The sequence below is a fragment of the Rhodnius prolixus genome, unplaced genomic scaffold, assembly GCF_049639745.1.
Source record: "Rhodnius prolixus isolate KJV_2025 unplaced genomic scaffold, Rpr scaffold_6, whole genome shotgun sequence".
NCBI lineage: Eukaryota > Metazoa > Arthropoda > Insecta > Hemiptera > Reduviidae > Rhodnius > Rhodnius prolixus.
Genome location: NW_027411634.1, coordinates 1,228,265 through 1,253,410, shown reverse-complemented (window position 1 = coordinate 1,253,410; position 25,146 = coordinate 1,228,265). Strand labels below are relative to the sequence as shown.

Here is a 25,146-nt window from a genome sequence, read left to right as displayed (position 1 = left end):
TAGTATAGTATAAAATTATTTTCATTATTTATATTATGTATATCATTTTCTTATTAAACCCCAAGACTTTGAAATGTTCAATTCTTTTTTTTTTTTTCTTAGCAAATGAAAGAGGTATTATATTGATTTAATGGAACACACATTTATGCCTAATCTGTCTTTTACACATCCATATACATTCAAACGAAACTTGACACATGACGTCTTGTAGATGATCACTTCTTAGAACTTTCCATTCTTTCTTTTTAATTTGTTTTATATTATGATTTTTTATTTTTATTTTTTACTTGGAATGAATAGTTAAAGAAAAAATTATGATAAATGACAAAAAATAAAAATACAATAAAGGCAAAAATGTAATTTCCTCAATAACTCATTTTTACAAAATAAAAGTTCTTAAAAATTATATGTACAATTTCTTTTCTTTTTTGTTTTAGAAAGGAGAAGTTAGAAGAAAACAATAGAAAGAAAACACTTCTTTAAAAAAAAAAGATTTCATTTTTCTTTTTCTTAAGTTTAGCCTGAAAAATCATTATGATCAAATAATGATTGGTCGTATAATTCTGCCTTAACTAAACGTCCACCAAAATATCTTCCATTTAATGCATCACGGGCGTCTTCAGCTTCTGTAAATTCCAGATTAAAAATATATTTACAATAACTTTGTACTGGAATACGATAAATAAAATGATGTCAGCATTGCTGGATAATATCTTAGCTCTTTCATAATCAAAACATTTAATTAAATCAATTTGATTGTAAACCAAAACCTACATTATCAATCTCGAAGCAATATAGCGAAGGGATTATCAAGAAGTGAAGGTTGAGGGAGAAGCTTTGGAGGAGGAGGTAAGACGTTGTTGACAGACGCGAGTTTCTAAGAAGGAATTAAACCGAACTTGTTCTGGGATCTAGGATAAGAAAAGCATTTAAGAGTTCTTGTGAATGTGATGACTACGCTAGAGGTTTTTATGGCTGGTCACTGTATTACACAGGAAGATTATTAGGAAATTACAAGGCCATCTACATGGTGTGAGGACAATCGATATCCTTGAGACCGGTTCTTCTTGATCGGAAGTTGCAAATTTTTATTTATTGGGGTGTTGGGATAAGAGCCTTTGAGGCACCAAATTGGTCTGATGATTTTGAACCTTCTGGACAAAGCATGGTAGGTTCAGGTAACTTCTTTCCCTCTCAGAGTAGAGTTAATCTAATTTAGGGCCTATGTAGGAGCATGAATAAACGATTACTGAATGCTACCGAGAGTTAATGGATAAGAAATCCCAGGCATTTTGAGATCAGAAGAGGAAATTTTTACAAAAACGGATGAAACAGGAAAACTTTGCCTACAAAAATCCAAAGTGATAGGCATCATTCACAGCTGAGTTTTGAATGAAATAGGACTCATGCTTTAATTTAACCATAATGCAAGTCAAAATCTTTATGTAAACTTTTACATTAACTCACTGATTCTTAATGCGTCATATGTATATAAATATACATATATAAAGACGATTGTGATAACATATGGTTAAAAAAAAAGTATGAAATTTTCCAAACACAAAAGTAGTAAAAAGAAAAAGCGGTCATTGTATAAATGTGTAATGATAAAAAGAAAACTGTCGCACAACTTTTCTTGATCCCAACAGCTTATGATGTTATAATCTGCTTAAAAAATTGTTAATCTTTCAAATTTTTAAATTGAACATGGCACATCTATAGATAACAACAGATCTTAAGGACCATTTTTTTTTTAGACTCCATTATTACTTGCTGAACAGACCACAAAAAAAAAAAAAAATGGAGTGAAATTTTTAACAAATATTTGACACGTAAAAAACAAAAAGAATTACCTCTCATTTTGGAAAATTCCACAAAGATTTTAACAATAATATCAGCATTTTCATCATCTTCTGATTGTTTTTCATTATAAATAATAACTCGGTCAACGATTCCAAATCTGTAACGTTAATAAAAGAAAATAAGTATTTTGCAATAACTAAATGTTCTTATTCTAATTCTAAATTCTTTCAATGTTTATTCCTTAAGAACTGACATAGAATATAACCTTCCACACTGTTATTTGAATTAATTTGATTACTTCGACTTTTTATTTTTGCTTTTTGTAAACTTTTGATTTATTTTATAAAAAAATTGTAAAGTATTCAAATAAATTCTAAATCAAAATATTTTTCGTATTAAACTAGTTAGTGTTAGCATATTATTTTACCATTGATTAATTCAAATTAGACTATGGGCAATTTATAATCACTAAACTTTATTAAACAAGATAATTAGCTGTCTTTTTTTTCGTCTCCACAAACTTCAAATTTACATAAAGTTAGTCCGTACAAGTCGTTTTAAACATCTACACAATTGCAGACTCAACTCCTTCTCTTAATTAGCAACAGAACTTTTACTGTTTTATAATAACTTCCATTTGATCAAAGATAATATTTAAGAACTTCTATAGGCATCGCAGAAACTTCTTTGTTGGCAGGCACCTGCATTTAGCTAGGATCTATGTTAAAATAATAGTAATTAATAGGAATTATTGTGGAATCTTCAACAACACTTGAAGCAGGAACCCTCAGTTTTATATGCAAAAATTTATTCAGAATGTTTCAACAAATCTGTCAGCGTAATCTATAAATGACAGATGGTCTGGTTTGTGACGAGATTAGGTTTAGGTCTCTTTGGCCAATATTGTTCGTTTTGTTCTGACTGAATCTTAAGTGGTTTTAGGTCAGGTGTTAAGTGTTCGGACTAGAATCAGCTCTAATTGCCGTTGTTTTTCTTCAAGTTGGCTGTATGGAAACAAACGGCTTAGTAGAACATGAACAAGAGAGTAAAAGGGCTCTTCTGAAGAGGAAGTAGGTAGGCTATCCTCTGAAGGAGCATTTGAATATAATGTAAGGTTTTTGTGCTGCCCTACATTGAATTATAAAGTAATATTTGTATACTGCTGAATTATAAAGGGAGAAATCAATGTACATACTTGGAACATTCTTCTTGAATTTCTTCTTGCAGCGATTCATCAACATCTTCGGGCGCCACCATGTTCCGTAAGATTACAACCCTACTCTGTAAAACATTCATTGGAAATAATGTTAATTTACTAAATGAACATTTTATTAGAAAAAAGAAGTTTCTCTTAAAAGAAGTTAATATTTATTGTTTTACCTCAACTTTCCTCATCAATTTCTGCATAACTAAATGCCTAGCACTTTGTCCCTTGATAGACATATTTTCTTGTTGTTGTAAGGTCTGTGGTTCTGTTTCTTCCAGTAGTTTCTTCTGGAGTTCTTCCTGCTATTTCCATTATTGATTTGAGTAGGTAGTCTTCAATAAAACTGGATATTCACAATTTATTTATGGAACTAATAGTTATTACCTGAGCTTGTTCATGAGCCCGTCTTAACGCTTCCTGTTGGGTGTTTCCTTGCGGTGGAGTGGACAGTAACGTTGGCGCTACTACACCTGGTCCTGGAAATGGCAAAAATATGTAAAAATAATGATTGATCAAGGTCTTAAATTAAGAGGTACTTTTTCTGGGCGATGACCGCCTCCTCATGGCGGGCGACTCCCACTTGGCATCTTAGAATTTATCATACAACCGGATGAGCTGTTTTATCACCTAGAGGGAGAAGGTGCTAGAGAGAACAGTTTCACCCGGAAGCAATGTGAGAAACAAATGGGTTTATTAAGTCGTAGATTAAGAACAAACCCAAAAAATGTTCATGCGTTACTTCTGCATTACATCTAGTAAAATCTGTTAACTCTTCAGCTAAACAAAATAACTAACCAGAAATGATTGGCTGAGGCGCCCTAAATTGTCCAACGGGTATAGCTTGCGGTATGGCAATACCAGGTGGAGGTAGTACGGCTGCCTGTGTTGGTACGATACCAGGAAGTGCAGCCGGGATTACCGCGGCAACTGCCGGTTGCGTGGCCAAGGAAGAGGTCAATTTAGACAAACCTATAAAACAAAACCAAGATACTTATAAAAATTATATCACTTTGTTAAAAAAAAAAAAAAAAAATCTTACTACAAACATTAGCTTACCAAGGACCGCATTGGTTGCAACCGCATCCATTGCTTGGATCTTCGCAGTTGCTGCAGCAGCCGCTACTGCAGCTGCCGTTGGCATTTGACTAGATGATGACGCTGGTCCCTGAAAATAAAAGTAAGACAAAATGACCATGGTGGTTTCTAAAACATTCTAAAAGCTAATTTTCTGTTTTATTTCTTATGATTCCATCAGGTAAATAAACTTTAAATTTAGAATATATTTAATAACGTGCATACCATACTTACATGCAATGCATTTGGTGGTGTAATAGCTCTGCCTACTCTTAAATATTGACCACCTAAATCAAACAAATTCATCGATGCTATAGCTTCCAAGGCTGCAGCTTTGGTTTCATATTCAATGAAACCATAACCTTTGTGACGATGTGGAGAACTACCTTGTTGTAGCTTACAGTATTTTATATTTCCAAACGCTTCAAATACACTATCGAGCAAAAAATATCGATTAGTACCAAAACAATTACGTGCATATAAAATTTTGAAACGATTTTTATTATATCTTTTTAAAGTTTCTAGGACTTAAAAAAACTTCCAGGACTTCCTGTTATGGACATTTTCAACTATCTTTGAATGTAATTTCCAGAATTATAAAAGCTTTTACATCGAATTTTAAACTGGCCAGAAAAACTCTTTTGATAGACCTTGTTTGTCCATATATTAAATAAAATAATAAGTTAGCACATTTTGTAAATTTAAAATTTACCTTTTAATATCTTCCTCGGTCAAATCAGGATGAATAGAAGCCACATAAATCCGATTATACTGTTTAGCTTCTTCTGTGATTTCATCTATGACTGATTGCGCTTGCGGCATATTGCTGGGTCGTCCCACCTGCATTTGGCAAAACCGCCAATAAATCTCGCACTAACAATGTAACGCCGTACTTTGGCGTCTTATAACTTAGATACTTGATTTTATATATACGAGGTTTGGCTATTAAATACGAGAAACAATTTATTTTAAATTCATACATATTTAGTTATTATCACCTTCAATATACATCCCTCCCCTATCCCTACACGCTCCATGCGAATTTACCAAAATTGTTCAAAACAGTGTTGGAAGTCTTTTTCTGTGAGCTCCTGCATGACGCGTGCCGCTTTTTCTTTCACAGCTTCAACGGACCGAAAAATCGTGTTCCTTTTAATGCAGATTTGACTTTGGGGAACAGATAAAAAAGTCACATGGGGCCAGGTCAGGCGAATAAGGCGGTTGGCCTAAAACGTCTTGACAGACAATGCAGTGTGAGCCGGCGCGTTGTCTTGATGGAGAACCCATGACTCTGGTTCTTCCACAAATCGGGTCGTTTTTTCCTTACACTTTCACGGAAGTAATGTTGATCAATTATAATCGATATTTTCATCCGTTTTGGACGTGGAAGGGCGATCCGGGCGGTCATCATCTCCGACGTCTTCTCGGCTATCTTGGAAACGCTTGAACCACTCAAAAAACTCGCGCTCGTGATTTACATTCATCACCATAAACTTCTTTTAATAAAAGATAAGTTTCAGTAGCGGTTTTATCAAGTTTTGATGTGAAATTTCACGACAATTTGTTGCTCTACTACATGTGTAGTATCATGTTTTCGGCAAAACGAAACTAACACCTCTTACATAAACGACGGTTCCGGTCAGACAGATTTCTCTACAAACGTGAGACGCTGCAATTGAAAGAGAAGGCTTTACGCTGCACAGCTGTCGGTCGATAAGATTTGGCGCATGCATAGTTTTTCTGTAGCAGCATCAGTCTCGTTATTTAATAGTCACACCTCGTATTACTCAGAATGTTAACTTAAATTATCTTTCTAAATGCTTAAAATAATATGTACTTTTAGTGAAAATGACATGTTCAAAGAACAGCTAAAGAAATACCATTTATATCAAACGAACATGAAACTCAGTTGTTGCTCTGCTTTAGACTCTAGTTCGTTGGATGTAAACTTAGCTTTACTTCTTAGAGAAAGAGAAAGTAACAATCCAACTAATATGGATAGAGAACTTCTACCTTGATATTCCGCCCACCTAGCATCACTCCGTTCATCTGCTCCAACGCTAGTTGGGCGGCTTCTGGTATATCGTATTCCACAAAAGCGAATCCTTTATGCTTTTGCGTAACCGGATCCCATGACATGTTGATAGATTTGATTGGTCCGAATGGTGAAAATGCTTGTCGAATCGTATCTTCTTTCAATTCAAAACTTATCGAACCAACGTATACCCTGAAAAATTGTTAAACAAATTATTTAAAATGATCCATATTTTGGGGATAGCGGGAGGAAGAACGTAGTATCAACTTCTGGAATTACAGTCATATCTTATCAGCAACTTATATTATTTTCGTCACAGTGAGAATCTAGCCTTGTATCAGCTGACTCCATCACTTACGAACTAAATTTTGTATCTTGAATTTTTTAATCATTCTGTATATGTATAAAATCTCAAATTATAACCAGATTTATTATTTTTTAAAGAATATTTACCTGCACATTAACACCAGTGCCTGATGCCTATGGAATGATTTAGCTTGCTGTAAAAGAAATGTTTGCAAATATCGATTAATATGTAGAAAGAAAAAAGCAAAAATATATAATACGGTAAGAATTTATGCCAATGTTACTTTTCTGAAATTCAAGGATATTTGAATGAGTCTGTGAAGAATTATTGTTATTCTACAGAGCTGTAGATCACCTAGAGATATAAACACCTACAAGTATGTACTTAGTCAAGTGCATACATCCTTTTTAGAGTACACATTCTTAACATTCTAAACTTCAGATTTAAATTAAATATTTTTTATTTTCAAGTTGCGCTTCAGATGTCCCACGTGATACGACGCAGGTCGCCAGTTTGCGACGACAACAATAAGGCTGAGCCTAATGAAAAGATAAATGCTACTCATAACCCTTCCAGATATTCCAGATACAATCACCAGATCTTTATAAAACTTGAACTAACTAAAAAAACCTAACCTGTTGTTGATGGGCAAGTGTCTGCTTCATGAGTACCATCTTGATACTCTGTTCCATGGCATATTTCTTTGCACGGCTGACAGCATCATGTTGATCGGAAGTTAATTTAGGCAATGGTGATCCCAGTATTGCCATAATGCTTAGCCGCGAACCAGGGCCTGTATTAATAAACATTGATTTAGAAAAAACAAAATTAGTTAAGTGATAAAATGCAAAAAAAATCAATTAATAAATCAACATCAGTTGCTAATATTTTGTATTTTTAATAATTCGTTTCGTTCACCGAACCTCAAAACAATACTTCATTCAAACTCGTAAGTTTATCGAACCAGGTACATCTTCATCCTCTGAAGATGGATGAAATCATTAATAGTAAGCTTTAGTTGGGTTGTGAAAATAAAATTATAAAAAAATTGAATAAATGTCTTTATAAATTACCTGGTGTTAATGTCCCAATCTGTGTAAAATTGTGCATACTTGGCGTCAATGTGATTCCTGCAACAATTATTTAAGAATAGTAACCCTCGAATATAAAAAGTAAAAAGAAAAAAACAAAAAATATCCAAAAAAAAGAAACAAATATCTTACAAGAGGACTTTTTGTTTTTAAAAATGTATTAACAAATAAAACAAAATCTATTAAATCAATAATTCTTTTTCGAGTTCAATCCTCTTGAAGATATACATTTTTTTTATATAAAAAAAAAGAGAAACCCTCCCTTCAAAGATAAATACAAAATTATCTAGAAGAAAATAAAAATGAAAATTATTTTATGAAACTAAAAACTTTTCCACAAACTAATCCTCCTCCTGTTTGAAAATTATTTTTTTTTTCTTTCAAACAAATATTTCAAAGAGAAACTATTGCTTATGATAAACTTTCTCTTACTGCTGGTTTAGGAGATTAATTATTTTTTGTTTTCGAGGAGCAAGAGTTCGATAAAAAAAGAAAAACCGTTTCTAATAATGTTATTTACTGCTCCATTACAAGCCCTCTCCCAGCTTAGGGTCCTATGCCGCCTTAGGGAAGGAACCCTAATAATAATTATTATTAACAAAAAACCTATAAGAACTTTCATTATTTTTATTTCTTGTCAACCAATATTACTCCATTTTAAATCAACACGAATCTCCGTTAATTTCGATGTTGAAAAAAAAAAGACAAAATGCTTAGCTCCCAGATTTCGTTATACTTCCATTTACCTGGAAGAATGCTCACTAAGATAATCGTAATGTTTAGAAGACATTGCAAAACTTACCAGTGAATACCCCGATAAAGCAGGATATCCCAGGTTGTAATCTTTCCAGTAGAGTATATTGTTCAGCATTATTCAAACGAATTCCACTTGCACACACTCAACAAACAAGTAGAAGGTAGAGTTTAGATAGAGACCGTCTAAGTAATTAATAATGACAGAAAGCGGCATATCAGAATTACTATTTTGTCATTTACTTAGTACGAAAACAACCACACTCTTTAATCTCATTGAAAATATAGATTTTTAAATCCGACGAAGTAGCTTTTACGAGAAGTTGTACTTCATTATATAATTAAAATAAAAAATGGAGGATTTTATATAGGTTAGATGAAATTTACGATGAACTTGCTCCCATCGAATACAATTAGCAAAATGAGTGTTTTCAATAATTTAAAAATGTTTAATTCAAAGCAACCAGACTTCCAAAAAAAAGTTAAAGATAAGGTAGAAACATAGCTCTGGGCATAGTTCCAGTGTAAATACAATTGGAATTGGATACTTTCCAGACTTGTTACCTCTACCCACCCTGCAAATGGCTTCAAGCCATTCTTTCCTTCAAAAAGGATTCAAAAGCCAAGAAATTGTTTTTTTTTTCTCAAACTGGCAAAAGAGAAATTTTTATTTTGTAGTCAATTAACCAAATGTGAATTGTTGCTTCAAAAAACAAAGCAAGTAAATCCGCAGTTTATTTCCTGTGAAGCTGTAATGAATGAACCTGGGAAAGATATCTGGATGACTTCAAATGGTTCTTCTAGCAGTGGAAGAGGAAGAAGAAGGGGACCACGTTAGCCGAGTGGTTAGAGGCAAAGCTAAAATTTATTGTGTAACTGGGTTCGATTCCCAGTCTAGGCTTTAGATAGATTGATTAAACTAGGACGGCCTCAAGTCCTACGCCACTGCGATCCCTTTTGGATCTATTGTGGCTCCCCAACCACTCTAAAGCTCACCCTCCAGGCCTGTCCTTTTAATCAGACTCTTGATGCTGGAGAGCGACTCTCTTCGGTAAAACTCACAGGCCTTGGTTTTTCCTACCTTAAGAAGTAACATCCTTAGCCACAGTCTAGACCTTGGAATTTATTTAATGGTTAAAGAAAAAAGGAATTAGCCGAGAAGTTCGTCTACCATCGCTTTCGTCCTCTAATTTGGTAAAACCCGTCACGAGAAAAAAAGAAGGCATTACTTTTTCAAAGACAGAATTAGATAGAGGAATTAACAGAACCCCCTCCAGAATCCAGCATTTCCGCTTTAAGTATACAACTGCATAAGCGCATTTAACATTCTATACAAATCTGTTGATCGGAAGAGAGGCGTTGCAGTGCTTTTGCGTCGTAAAAAAAAAGACGCTTAGAAAGAGCAATTTCCAATTGTTTCTCTTTAAAATCGCTGAAAAACAAAACGGCGATAATGCCACACAGTCTGATCTAGGTTAGTGTATGACAGATAAAAATCTTGACAACTTGTCCAAAATTATGCATAAAGCATAAATAGAGGGAAGGGATTAGCTATGAGGTTAGCATACTGGACTCCCACGCGGAGGTCCCGGGTTCGAATCCAGCTGCTGACCCTTAGATTTTCTCTTCCTAGGAGCTTCTTACAGCTCACTGTCCGGGTGATGGACAGTGTTGTCTGTAACGAGAGAACACTGTCCGGAGGCCGGCAGTGCACTGGAAAAAGCTCCGGGCGCCAATAACCTTAGATGTTGACGCGCCTTAAATCAAAAAAAAGCATAAATAGCGCCGATCTTTATTGCAAGATGGAAAATGGGATTGATTCTCTACGATGGACTGGCGTAAAATAAAATAAAAATCACCTAACTTCTTCTCGGTATCTTATTTGTACACCTATTCTTTGTTTACATCTAGGATATATGTAACAGTAAGAGAAAGTTTCAGATTACCAGATTTTTTTTTTCAAACAATTAAATCGATCTTATAGTTCGATAAATGGCGATGTTAAAACTGAAGGAAGATTAGTAGTAGCGTGAGTGATTTTTTTTTTGATGACACTGGAAGTTCCTTTACCGATAAGGTTCTTGTCGGCAAAGATTAGCTGTCTGAGCGACAGAGAGAGAGAAGGACCTGTGAGTTATTTTGTTCACAACACACGTGTACTCTGCCAGTGGGCCGAGCGACCTAGGTACCTCAACATACACCATCTCTATCCAATTCATGGAACAACACATAAGAGCAAAACAAAACAAAAAGTGTAAACATAATGCTTCTTTTTTCTTTTCTTTTTTTTTTAACTAATTTTAAAATAATATATATATATTTTTTTTTGTTGGTTGGTTGGTATCACTTCTTCTATTATTTTTTTTGTGGTGAAATTCGAAGATCTTTCTTTTTAATTTGAAGATCATAATTAAAGTTCCATTAATGTCAAACTGTGACAAAGAAATGAAAAAAAAATTGAATAAAATTAAATAAATTAAAAAAAAAAATTATAACAATAATTAGAACAAAAATTAAGGTTAAAAATTAAAGGCAAATTGTTCCGTATTTCTCTTCTGTCTTCGAACTAGCTAAATCAGATTCAATTTTTTTTCTTTTTTTCTCTTCAAGAAAAACTTTTTCAGTAAGAGAAAGAAAAAAAAAATTGAAACAAAAATAATAATGAGAAATCCTGAAAAATAATTTTTACATAAATAAATAAAAAGCTCTGCAAATCTCTCTAAAAAAAATATAAAAAAAATAAAATTACAAAAATAAAAAATAAAAATTATGAATTATGAAGTTTCTCCTCCCTCTTTCATTCACAAAATTTTTTTTTCTAAAAAAAAAAATTAATTAGTGGAAATTTCCTGTAACACAAATGATAATTAACTCGATATGTTTTTCCAGGCCATTTTTTTTTTTAAATTTTTCTCTGTAAAAATATAATAATAATAGTAGTTTATGTGTGTGCAGATTTTTATAAATTATCCGGGCGAGATTTATTTAAAAAAAATAATAATAATACTAATAATAGGCAAAAATAATAAAAAGTATAATAAAATTCAAATGAAAGAAGAAAAGATCGATAAATAAACGATATAATAATCGATAATTAATTTCTTTTGTTGTCAGTTTTAATTGAAGAAGGTTAATTGCAACCTTCTTGAATTGAAGGTTAATTCCGACCTTATTTAGGCAAAAATTTGAAGTGACAGCCCCGTTTCCAAGATAAAAAAAAAAAAAAACACGGATGAGGTTATATAGTTTCAGTCAGTCCTCTAGAACGTAACATGGATAGAAAAGCTACGTCAATAAATTCGTTTGTCCTTACTGCATAACCGTCAAGATTTTTATTTTGAAACATTCTACACAAAGATACTTTTTTATTTTTTTTATTTTTGGAATGGATGCGGCAGAATTTTGAATAATTTCTTGATTATCAAGATGAAGGATCTTTTTTGTGGGTTAAGTAACCATCATCACCAAAACACTAGCGGGTTTATGTCGGTAAAATTAAGATGAACATCTTCGTACTGCTTAGGTTCAAGGTTTGCAAGCATTCGAACCCTTTCGGATAATATAGTGATCGAAATGAGGCGAAAGCTAGTTGCTATGACAATTGGAGTCTAGCTCCTGGTCTTTGGAGTAAAGAATTGAGAGAGAGAGAGAAAAAAAGCTATGTTCTATCAATCTAGGAAGGCCGTTCGAAGGAATTAGGGCGAAAGTGGCTGTCAACAAGTATTTCTACTTAATAAAAGTTAAGTCCTAGAGTTCAGCAATCTTCCAAGAAAGGTGAAACTCTTCGCTTACAAGTTTTCTTATAAACCTTGGACCTTCCATTAGATTTGGAAGACTGAAGGTTAATTATTCGTCAGGGGCAAGAGGAAAAAGTCTAACTGGGTTCATACGGCTATCCCACAACAAAGGTCCCGAACATTTAGGGATTCATACAGGTCCAAACAAATCCAGTATCGTCTTTAACTGGAAATAACTTAAGCCCTGCCACTTCAAAACGCTGATTCCCACTGAACCCCCCAACAAACTGTGAACTACCCATGTAAGGAAGACCTAATCAGGTGCCTCTAACTATCATCCAAATCAGCATCCTCCCAACAAACCGGTGAAAGCTCATCCATAAATATGAATGATGCGAAAGCTGCATCTCTCTTTCCAACGTCTGCGCTAAACAACATACCAACAACATCTTGCTCAAGACCGATACATGAGAAGCACAAGCCTATGTCTCATTTGGTCGACCCAACCAATTTCAAATTACCCAAAAAACCCCCGGTATGATTACTGTAAACTACACCATCCTTCACCATAGTGACTTAAAAGGAGGTCGGCCGATTTAAGCGAACTAAAAATTTTATTCACCCAAGAACCAACCTACCAAACGGTTACCAGGTTATATAATGCAACCATTAAAATTATTAATTAAAAAAAAAATTAATGATTTTATTATTAAACCTTAAAGAAAAAAAACTAGAAAGGTTTTTATAGACTTTCCCAAATTATTAGGGGAGAATTTGCATTTCGCAAATAAAACATTTCGTTCAACTGATAATTTGGGCACAGCTTTTTCTAAAAAAATGGAATAAATAAATCAAAGAAAATAGAAACTATAAAAATACTGAAAATTAATTTCTATTATATTAATTTTTTTTTTTGTGTAAATAGAGAGAAATCACTTGATGCTATCTACCGTTCTTCATCGTAAGAGGGGAAGATGCAATATCTGTAAGCATAACCAGACAAAAATTTCCATTTCAGTTATCACCCATAATTATCTCTTTAATATTTTGTTGATTGCTTTTTCTTTTTTGTCTAACACTATTTTAATAAATTATAAACTAAAAAGGTGAAAAAGGAAAGAAATAAGTAAAAATGAATCATAAGTAGAAAAATTTGTGAGTTGAGATTTTATAATCTCTTTTTTGTAAATAAAAAAATAATTAGTAAATAAAAGAGATATTAGATTTTTTTTAAAAAATTTTTGTGTATACCACTTCAAGAAAATTTCTTGTTAGCATAAAAAAAGGAAAAAAAATATTTTAATATTAAATTAAAATTTAATTTAGGTTTTCTTTAAAAATAATAATAATAATTAATGAAAAATAAATAATTGAAAAAAAAAGGAAATTCTTCATTTTGGGAGACCAATTTCCCAAGTTTCCATGAGGCATGGCCCATATCCTGGAACATCTCAGAAACAAACGAAAGCCTCTATTAGTTCCAAGAGTATTGTTCACCATCTTAATACAGTTTTAATTAATAACTTTAAAATACAGTTGTTTTTTTTTTGTACCGGGGGGTCAGAAAAAAATATGGAAAAGTTTTTCATTTTTTAAAAAGTACAACATATATACATCATAAATATTGATTTTTTAATTAAATAATTTTTTTTTTCAAAACTTACGTCTTTTTGGTGTGCTCAAATTTAAAAAAAAAAAAAAAATCAAAAAGTCTGCCTTAAAAAAAAAATTCCTAGACTTTTCTAAATTGTGCACCTAAATTGAGGGTACACTTAGCCGCAAGGCGGATGTTGTCAATTTGTTGAAGAGAAAACAACAATTTTGCAACTTACTACTTCTCTTTTTTGCCGCAAAAAGAAAAAGAAAAACCTAACGAATTTTCTGTTGCTAGTAAATAATTCGAACTGAAAATACGGAGACTCATCTCAAATTGTTATGAATCCAGAACATCCGTTTAGAGAAGAGGCGATTTGCAGGAAAATAGGGGAACGAACGTAATGGGACGAAAATTAACTTCACACAATTCTCTTTTGCAAACTAATCGATGAATAATAATAATTAAGCGGAATAAAAAACATTCTCTTAAAAATAAAAAATAAAAAAAAAAACTTACTGTAATGGAACAAAATGGATTATTCAAATTATTGAAAATGATGGCCTGAATCAATTAGCGAAACAAGGTTATTTTATTGGAGGAGACTATTGGGATAAATCTCCAATTTTATATCAAAAAAAACTATCCTTTAAGTATTCCACTGAAAATCAGATTCATCTGCATCTTGGTCACAAAATACAGACTATGAGAACTTTTTATTGTTTACTTAAGAGAACAATTTTCTGCATTTAATTTTCAATTGTTTTAAATAACACTACCTAAATACTGAAGCAAAAGAAGAAAAAGAAGTGTTCCATAAAGTGCAGATGAAAATCCAATCAAATGATACAGGATGTAAGCGAACCTATTGAGATTTTCAATAGAAAAAGGATAAATACAACTGAAATAATATTTATAGCTTTATTTAAAACTAATTTTAATTTTCCACCAGATTTTAAATTTTAGGGCTAGAAAGGAATGATGCCCGAATCTGGAATCCCACTAATGAACTGGACTATGACTGGATATGCCTTCAAAATGATGGTTTAGGGATAAGAGTATCACTTGAATTCCAATGACTCCTCTAAGAAGACGATACTATGGGTCTTGGACGCCGGCAATCCGATACTACCTGCAATTAAACATGTTCACCTACCCTCTCTTAAGTCAAGAATCTTAAGATTCGCGACCAACGATCGTGTAAGGAATAAACTTTCCACATTTTTTGAAGATGTAAGCGATAGGAAAGCTTGGTTTCATTTGAAATTTTGTGAATTAATGGAAAAGTACACAGAATTGTCATTAATTCTAGATATTCTTCCTCACAAAAAAAAAATGAAAAAAATTTGTAGTCAGATTTCTGCAATTTTTGGGACGCAATGCCCTAAGCGATAGAGATTTACATAATTTTCTCCTTCTATTGCGAAGATAATGCTGCATGGTGATAATCTCAGCATTGTTAATTTGTTTACTTCATTTTCTTTAATCAAAGTTGAGATGAAGAACGCAAATCCTTACTAGAAACTGGATCTAATCTTGGTTTTAGGGGTTTTTTAATAGAAAGGTAGAACAAAATATGAATCCTCCGGTTGCCCCAATCTCCGAGAGTTCCGAGCTAACTGGAGATCGTTTTAAATATCCTCATTTCAAGGTTTTATTTGGTCTGAATTCTCACAAACATTTTTAGTAACATCCACATGTTGCTAACAACAATTTGCCCTACACTTACTGGAGAACAATTTGAAAAGCTTAGTAATTTTTTTTTTAAGCAGACTTTTTTCAAGTGGAAGACAAAAAAATGACAGGTGAGTTCTATTACATTCAGGTGGAGAAAAATAAAAATTTTAAAATAATGGTTTTTAGATTTTCGAGTTAAGTATTTAAGTGAATTTTGTCTAAAAAATAAGTAAACTGTTGAGTTTTAATTTTTTTTAAATTACTTTTTAATATATGTATTTGTTAATGATGAGAATTAAGATCATATTTTTATATTTTAAAATTGGATTAACAAATAACCAAATACGGTGAACAAATTTTAGGGAAATTAATGAAAAACGCTTTATGGAGATTTGTTATTTTCCTAAATAGAAAATGAAAAACCATTAAAAAAATTGAACAAAAAATTTGTAAAAAAAATATACATTAGTGAAAAATTAAAATGATTTTTTTTTTTTGGGGTAAATAATGTTTAACCTTGAGAAGGAGGTGGCGGTGGAGGCGCGGCTACCAGTGGTGGGGATGGCTGTGAGGGCGGCGGGGGCGGTGGAGCCGGTTGTGAGGGTGGAGGAGGTAAGGGCGGTACTTGGTTCATCTCTGCTGACGAGGACATCATGGCCACATTGTTATGTGCACCCACCTGTAACAAAAAAAATAATACATTATTCTATGTGAAAATTACTTATGTAACATTAACACCAATCAAAAATTGTTCAAATTTAGTGTGGTCGACTGTCTGAACGATAATCGCTGTATGTAACCACCATGTTTTAGGCTTACCAAACGTTTTCGTTTTGAAGATATGGCAATCCGTATAGTGTATCATTTTGTCTCCGTTATTTGACAAAAATTAAAAAAAAAAAACAACTACTTGGGCTGTACACATATAATTTGTTGATCGAATACATTTTTAGCCTGTCAGACACATTATTTGCATCCCTTGAACGGATTTTCTTATCAATGGTTGAAGAATGACGATGATGCACAGAATCAACAGTAAAAGTTTATTATCCTGCCGGTTTTAAGTAAAACTAACAAGGGGTAGTCGATGCGTCCGGCCACAAAAAAAAAGAAGAAAAGTATATTATAAAAATTAAACGGCCGCGGTATATTCCACTCAAATTTTGTACAAAATTATTACCGATTATTTTAAGTCGAAAATAAGTTGACACGTATTCGGCCATTGGTTGCAATGGGAGTCTGGAGCCTGAAAAATAAAACAAAATAATAATAGGATGAAAAAATAATTCCCTTTTCAGTCGTGATACATTTATTCTGCCAAGCTTTGAAACTATGAATCAGTCACCAAAAAGAATGAACAATAATTACACAATTATTTTTTCATCCTATTGAAACTATGAATCAGTCACCAAAATAGAATGAACAACAAAATAATAATAATCAGATCGATAAATAACTGATTTAAGATTATTACGGACAGCAACTGCTCCAAGTCCTTGAACCCATCCTGACGAAACTTTCTGGGATTGTTTCGATAAATGAAAAAAAATACAAGAAACGTGCAAAGAGAGGATTTCGAAATTAGCACTAGGTAGGCTAAAATAAAATATACATTAGCAGTGATTATAGAGGCTACTGCAAGAAATCTGAATATATGTATATTGACATTTTTAATTACAAGCAAGTCAAACGGTCAGATAAAAAAGTAGCCTTTCGCAGTTCATCAAATCAATTACCTGATCAACCAATTTACACCAAAGTAATTGTGATTAATGGGAAACTTTGTAACGCAGGTTACATTCTAAGTCACTCACACAGGAATTCAAATTTAAATGCGAAACCATGATTCGAACACTTTTTATAAATCTATATAAACCAATACAGTATATATACATTTATATTTTAAGCTATAAGCGGATTAATAAATCAATGTAGTGTATCGAAACCGTAAGAACACTTCTACCACAATCCCTGATGTGCTGTCGATGTAATGCTATCTTCTCGCGATACCTATATTATCAGAAACAAATCAAAACAGGAATGGTATAGTGCTTCTCCTTTACTGAACTTTTATAGGTATAGTTGTAACGCGCTGTCGACTTTACAACTATGAAACGCAAAGGAAATCGACCGAAAAGGTAAAAACAGGTTCAGCTAACCCTGTCACTCGACCAGTTATGGATTTCGATCTAATTGTTACATTAAAAATGGCAAGCCGATCATTTCAAAAAACTAAATGCGAAAATAAATTTTAATTCTGTGATATTCTATTGTGTTTTTTTTTCTCATACTCTCATCAAACACACCAAAAACTGAAAACATTTATTCTTGTTCAGTTGACTCCAAAACAGGTTTTTCCAATGAAAATTTAATCCAGAATTAATTTGACACTACCGCAATACCTTCTCTTTTACTAACAAGTAAACATTTTGGACTGAAAAAATTTTCTATTACATATCACTAACTCAGATTGGAACTGCATGTATGCAATTACATAATGTAAGTCCTCACTTATCTAGACATTATTGTTTACATCGATAATTTGTTATTATTATAATAATTGACGGATGATTCACTTTTATTTGGCCAAAGTGTTCGTTAGGAAAATATAAATATCACTGATTTGATTTCTTCAAAAAAAAGAAAAAAATTATAAAGAGTTATGAAAAATCTAAATCTCCAAAACCGAAACAGGACCCTCAAAACTAGAAACACTTAAAACTCGGCGTTCCAAAACGTTTAAAACTACAAAAAATAAATAAATGAAACACGTGAACAGAAAATTGATCATCTTGATATAACTCTAATTATAAAAGTAATATGTAAATGGGCGATTGTATTCATATTATCAACCCAAAGATCCGACCATCAAAATGCAGCACTAAAAGATGCAGGCAAAAAAGGCTGGGTAATGAACATAATTTAATAATATCAAATGCAATATAAAACAACTCTAAAATAAGACCAAAAATGAGTTAAATTAAGATAATAATTTCTGGACTCAATTTAACTATAAATAAAGGTTGCGTAAGATATTCAAAATATTAATTACTTCACACTGACTTCCGAGAAGTTAGAAGACAATTTTACAAGCCATGGGATTTTATAATGATGGGAGATTACAACGTTTACACTAACGAACCAATAATCCTGCTTTTGAAACCTGAGTAAAACCACACCTGTTTTTTTTTTTTTAATAGCCACAACTTTTTCTTAAAATTTATTAAAAAATGTCTCCAACCTTTGAGAAATTTAGTGGAATTTGGCTGGGAATCCTAACCTGATGCTGCTAATGAGTTTCTTGAAAATAAACACAAAATACTGTAGGGAACTAAATCAGAAAACGTTATAAGCAAATAATACCGCCCACTAACTCTTACAATTTACGAAACAATTTATTACGAATAATAACTCACTCATTCAGCTTTAAGAACATCTAGAAATCTTTACAATTCAGATCTACGTACACACTGCACATGAGCTAGCGAAATTTAAAAGCTAATAATATTTACTAACTTGTTGAAAATGATCCTTTTAAGAAAAAACGTTTAAACAAAAATTGAATAAATATATTCTGCACGAACAAATGATCACATCAATTACATGAAAACATCAAAACAATAGGTATAGGAAAAAAATGTAACGCTTAATACTGCGCCATATTGAAAATGCTCTCAATAAAACTTACAAGGCCTAAGCCTCCGTTCATCAGGCTGTAATTCTGCATTGTCGTCATCCGAATGATTGAATGTCCAGGTTTACGTTAACCTAACAACAATAGATTGCAATATATTAATTATATATTTTAACTGCTGTTTAATTAGCACTAAACCTTTGAAAACTCGGAATAAAACAGTGAAGTTTAGTACCGCACAATGTCCCGCTCACTTAACTACAAACTAATACTAATACAAAATTACAAGGAATTTACTATACTACGAATACAACCGCCTAGGCTGAAGCAACTGGCTGTAATGTCGAAAATCCACAGCCTTCTACAAATGATCGATACTTTTTTTTAAAAGAATTACTCATCGAAATTTACTATAATAAATCATCTATTAATAAGAAGTTAATTCTAAAATTTATCACTGCTTTCTCTAATAAAAAGGGCACTAAATACAAATTATTCATCCTAATAATAAAATTAACCTAAACCTAAAACTTAATTGCATTGCGTACTTACATACATTAGTGGAATTATTCAATTTCATTTTAAGAAATAATAAACTACTCTTGGTATCAAAGTTTTTTCTCTAGATTTATCATTTCTTAAAATGAAATTGAATACACGATACTTATAACTAATGATACTAAGTATTGGTAATTTTTACTAGCATTCCATCTTCATTAGATTTTAGTTTTTTGCTAACGGAGAAGTACCCCCCTCGCGAACAGAACATTGAAAGAAACCCTTACAAAAGCTGCTTAAAGAGCGCTCTAACGGCAATGTCATGAACTATTATATCTAAGTAGTTCTAAGATTATCCGCTAGATAGCATATGCATATAGTATTTGTATTCACTTTGCAACAACACTTTTCCACTTCTTATTTCAGCATTCCGATCAGTGGATAACCATGAATACAAAATCGTTGCAAATAATTATTGAATAATTATAGAAGAAAGATATTAAAATAAGACCATTTACATGCAAATACAAAGTATATTTAGAAATTAAAATAATAAAATTATTTAAGCCAGAAAATATTTCTTTTACTGATTCAATAGAAAACTCAAGACACAAATTGTACAAACATACCCTGTTCAAATATTATCTATTGTTAATATTGTATTTATACAGAAAGTACAAATTATCTTCTTGAACTTTTTCCGATTTTTACTTCTTACTTTTCTAGATAGATCGACCCAAGGTGTACAATCCAGCATTGGACTTATTATTAACTTTCAAAGACAGAAATAGCAGCATTTCTGTGAAATTAGAGAATGATTTCTACTTTTTCCAGTGGTTTTTACTTCTTACTTTACAAAATAGATCGAGCCAAGGTGTACAGTGTAGCATTGGCCTATATATTAACTTTCAAAGACAGAAACAGCAGCATTTCTGTGAAATTAGAGGATGATTTCTACTTTTTCCAGTGGTTTTTACTTCTTACATTTCAAAATAGATCCACCCAAGATGTACCATCTAGCATTGTACTTATTTTTAACTTTCAATGACAGAAAAAGGAGAATTCCATTCAAACTAGGTTTCTACTTCAGCATTTTCCAGTGGTTTTTACTTCTTATATTTGAAAACAGATCGTCCTTGGGTGTACAATCTACCATTGGGCGTAGTTTTAACTTTCAATGACAGAAAAAGGAGAATTCCATTCAAACTAGGTTTCTACTTCAGCATTTTCCAGTGGTTTTTACTTCTTATATTTGAAAACAGATCGTCCTTGGGTGTACAATCTACCATTGGGCGTAGTTTTAACTTTCAATGACAGAAAAAGGAGAATTCCATTCAAACTAGGTTTCTACTTCAGCATTTTCCAGTGGTTTTTACTTCTTATATTTGAAAACAGATCGTCCTTGGGTGTACAATCTACCATTGGGCGTAGTTTTAACTTTCAATGACAGAAAAAGGAGAATTCCATTCAAACTAGGTTTCTACTTCAGCATTTTCCAGTGGTTTTTACTTCTTATATTTGAAAACAGATCGTCCTTGGGTGTACAATCTACCATTGGGCGTAGTTTTAACTTTCAATGACAGAAAAAGGAGAATTCCATTCAAACTAGGTTTCTACTTCAGCATTTTCCAGTGGTTTTTACTTCTTATATTTGAAAACAGATCGTCCTTGGGTGTACAATCTACCATTGGGCGTAGTTTTAACTTTCAATGACAGAAAAAGGAGAATTCCATTCAAACTAGGTTTCTACTTCAGCATTTTCCAGTGGTTTTTACTTCTTATATTTGAAAACAGATCGTCCTTGGGTGTACAATCTACCATTGGGCGTAGTTTTAACTTTCAATGACAGAAAAAGGAGAATTCCATTCAAACTAGGTTTCTACTTCAGCATTTTCCAGTGGTTTTTACTTCTTATATTTGAAAACAGATCGTCCTTGGGTGTACAATCTACCATTGGGCGTAGTTTTAACTTTCAATGACAGAAAAAGGAGAATTCCATTCAAACTAGGTTTCTACTTCAGCATTTTCCAGTGGTTTTTACTTCTTATATTTGAAAACAGATCGTCCTTGGGTGTACAATCTACCATTGGGCGTAGTTTTAACTTTCAATGACAGAAAAAGGAGAATTCCATTCAAACTAGGTTTCTACTTCAGCATTTTCCAGTGGTTTTTACTTCTTATATTTGAAAACAGATCGTCCTTGGGTGTACAATCTACCATTGGGCGTAGTTTTAACTTTCAATGACAGAAAAAGGAGAATTCCATTCAAACTAGGTTTCTACTTCAGCATTTTCCAGTGGTTTTTACTTCTTATATTTGAAAACAGATCGTCCTTGGGTGTACAATCTACCATTGGGCGTAGTTTTAACTTTCAATGACAGAAAAAGGAGAATTCCATTCAAACTAGGTTTCTACTTCAGCATTTTCCAGTGGTTTTTACTTCTTATATTTGAAAACAGATCGTCCTTGGGTGTACAATCTACCATTGGGCGTAGTTTTAACTTTCAATGACAGAAAAAGGAGAATTCCATTCAAACTAGGTTTCTACTTCAGCATTTTCCAGTGGTTTTTACTTCTTATATTTGAAAACAGATCGTCCTTGGGTGTACAATCTACCATTGGGCGTAGTTTTAACTTTCAATGACAGAAAAAGGAGAATTCCATTCAAACTAGGTTTCTACTTCAGCATTTTCCAGTGGTTTTTACTTCTTATATTTGAAAACAGATCGTCCTTGGGTGTACAATCTACCATTGGGCGTAGTTTTAACTTTCAATGACAGAAAAAGGAGAATTCCATTCAAACTAGGTTTCTACTTCAGCATTTTCCAGTGGTTTTTACTTCTTATATTTGAAAACAGATCGTCCTTGGGTGTACAATCTACCATTGGGCGTAGTTTTAACTTTCAATGACAGAAAAAGGAGAATTCCATTCAAACTAGGTTTCTACTTCAGCATTTTCCAGTGGTTTTTACTTCTTATATTTGAAAACAGATCGTCCTTGGGTGTACAATCTACCATTGGGCGTAGTTTTAACTTTCAATGACAGAAAAAGGAGAATTCCATTCAAACTAGGTTTCTACTTCAGCATTTTCCAGTGGTTTTTACTTCTTATATTTGAAAACAGATCGTCCTTGGGTGTACAATCTACCATTGGGCGTAGTTTTAACTTTCAATGACAGAAAAAGGAGAATTCCATTCAAACTAGGTTTCTACTTCAGCATTTTCCAGTGGTTTTTACTTCTTATATTTGAAAACAGATCGTCCTTGGGTGTACAATCTACCATTGGGCGTAGTTTTAACTTTCAATGACAGAAAAAGGAGAATTCCATTCAAACTAGGTTTCTACTTCAGCATTTTCCAGTGGTTTTTACTTCTTATATTTGAAAACAGATCGTCCTTGGGTGTACAATCTACCATTGGGCGTAGTTTTAACTTTCAATGACAGAAAAAGGAGAATTCCATTCAAACTAGGTTTCTACTTCAGCATTTTCCAGTGGTTTTTACTTCTTATATTTGAAAACAGATCGTCCTTGGGTGTACAATCTACCATTGGGCGTAGTTTTAACTTTCAATGACAGAAAAAGGAGAATTCCATTCAAACTAGGTTTCTACTTCAGCATTTTCCAGTGGTTTTTACTTCTTATATTTGAAAACAGATCGTCCTTGGGTGTACAATCTACCATTGGGCGTAGTTTTAACTTTCAATGACAGAAAAAGGAGAATTCCATTCAAACTAGGTTTCTACTTCAGCATTTTCCAGTGGTTTTTACTTCTTATATTTGAAAACAGATCGTCCTTGGGTGTACAATCTACCATTGGGCGTAGTTTTAACTTTCAATGACAGAAAAAGGAGAATTCCATTCAAACTAGGTTTCTACTTCAGCATTTTCCAGTGGTTTTTACTTCTTATATTTGAAAACAGATCGTCCTTGGGTGTACAATCTACCATTGGGCGTAGTTTTAACTTTCAATGACAGAAAAAGGAGAATTCCATTCAAACTAGGTTTCTACTTCAGCATTTTCCAGTGGTTTTTACTTCTTATATTTGAAAACAGATCGTCCTTGGGTGTACAATCTACCATTGGGCGTAGTTTTAACTTTCAATGACAGAAAAAGGAGAATTCCATTCAAACTAGGTTTCTACTTCAGCATTTTCCAGTGGTTTTTACTTCTTATATTTGAAAACAGATCGTCCTTGGGTGTACAATCTACCATTGGGCGTAGTTTTAACTTTCAATGACAGAAAAAGGAGAATTCCATTCAAACTAGGTTTCTACTTCAGCATTTTCCAGTGGTTTTTACTTCTTATATTTGAAAACAGATCGTCCTTGGGTGTACAATCTACCATTGGGCGTAGTTTTAACTTTCAATGACAGAAAAAGGAGAATTCCATTCAAACTAGGTTTCTACTTCAGCATTTTCCAGTGGTTTTTACTTCTTATATTTGAAAACAGATCGTCCTTGGGTGTACAATCTACCATTGGGCGTAGTTTTAACTTTCAATGACAGAAAAAGGAGAATTCCATTCAAACTAGGTTTCTACTTCAGCATTTTCCAGTGGTTTTTACTTCTTATATTTGAAAACAGATCGTCCTTGGGTGTACAATCTACCATTGGGCGTAGTTTTAACTTTCAATGACAGAAAAAGGAGAATTCCATTCAAACTAGGTTTCTACTTCAGCATTTTCCAGTGGTTTTTACTTCTTATATTTGAAAACAGATCGTCCTTGGGTGTACAATCTACCATTGGGCGTAGTTTTAACTTTCAATGACAGAAAAAGGAGAATTCCATTCAAACTAGGTTTCTACTTCAGCATTTTCCAGTGGTTTTTACTTCTTATATTTGAAAACAGATCGTCCTTGGGTGTACAATCTACCATTGGGCGTAGTTTTAACTTTCAATGACAGAAAAAGGAGAATTCCATTCAAACTAGGTTTCTACTTCAGCATTTTCCAGTGGTTTTTACTTCTTATATTTGAAAACAGATCGTCCTTGGGTGTACAATCTACCATTGGGCGTAGTTTTAACTTTCAATGACAGAAAAAGGAGAATTCCATTCAAACTAGGTTTCTACTTCAGCATTTTCCAGTGGTTTTTACTTCTTATATTTGAAAACAGATCGTCCTTGGGTGTACAATCTACCATTGGGCGTAGTTTTAACTTTCAATGACAGAAAAAGGAGAATTCCATTCAAACTAGGTTTCTACTTCAGCATTTTCCAGTGGTTTTTACTTCTTATATTTGAAAACAGATCGTCCTTGGGTGTACAATCTACCATTGGGCGTAGTTTTAACTTTCAATGACAGAAAAAGGAGAATTCCATTCAAACTAGGTTTCTACTTCAGCATTTTCCAGTGGTTTTTACTTCTTATATTTGAAAACAGATCGTCCTTGGGTGTACAATCTACCATTGGGCGTAGTTTTAACTTTCAATGACAGAAAAAGGAGAATTCCATTCAAACTAGGTTTCTACTTCAGCATTTTCCAGTGGTTTTTACTTCTTATATTTGAAAACAGATCGTCCTTGGGTGTACAATCTACCATTGGGCGTAGTTTTAACTTTCAATGACAGAAAAAGGAGAATTCCATTCAAACTAGGTTTCTACTTCAGCATTTTCCAGTGGTTTTTACTTCTTATATTTGAAAACAGATCGTCCTTGGGTGTACAATCTACCATTGGGCGTAGTTTTAACTTTCAATGACAGAAAAAGGAGAATTCCATTCAAACTAGGTTT

At 32.8% G+C, this 25,146-nt stretch overlaps 1 protein-coding gene across 2 annotated transcripts; it reads right to left on the bottom strand.

The window, feature by feature from the left end:
* Positions 1-81: 81 nt before the first annotated feature.
* On the bottom strand, positions 82-19,244 carry hfp (Poly(U)-binding-splicing factor hfp). 2 transcript variants are annotated; one of them, XM_074140993.1, is made up of 15 exons: positions 18,967-19,244; positions 15,795-15,957; positions 7,500-7,556; positions 7,062-7,219; positions 6,573-6,619; positions 6,095-6,311; positions 4,797-4,924; positions 4,319-4,517; positions 4,067-4,175; positions 3,806-3,979; positions 3,395-3,486; positions 3,184-3,312; positions 2,999-3,084; positions 1,854-1,960; positions 82-626 (listed from the first exon to the last, which is right to left on the bottom strand). In XM_074140993.1, the coding sequence occupies exons 1-15, from the start codon at positions 19,012-19,014 to the stop codon at positions 517-519; spliced, it is 1,824 nt and encodes a 607-aa protein (XP_073997094.1). In that variant the 5' UTR covers positions 19,015-19,244; the 3' UTR covers positions 82-516. The 2 variants fall into 2 exon arrangements, with proteins under 2 accessions (XP_073997094.1, XP_073997095.1); XM_074140994.1 differs by having other exon boundaries at positions 3,184-3,309.
* Between the last annotated feature and the right edge of the window lie 5,902 nt (positions 19,245-25,146).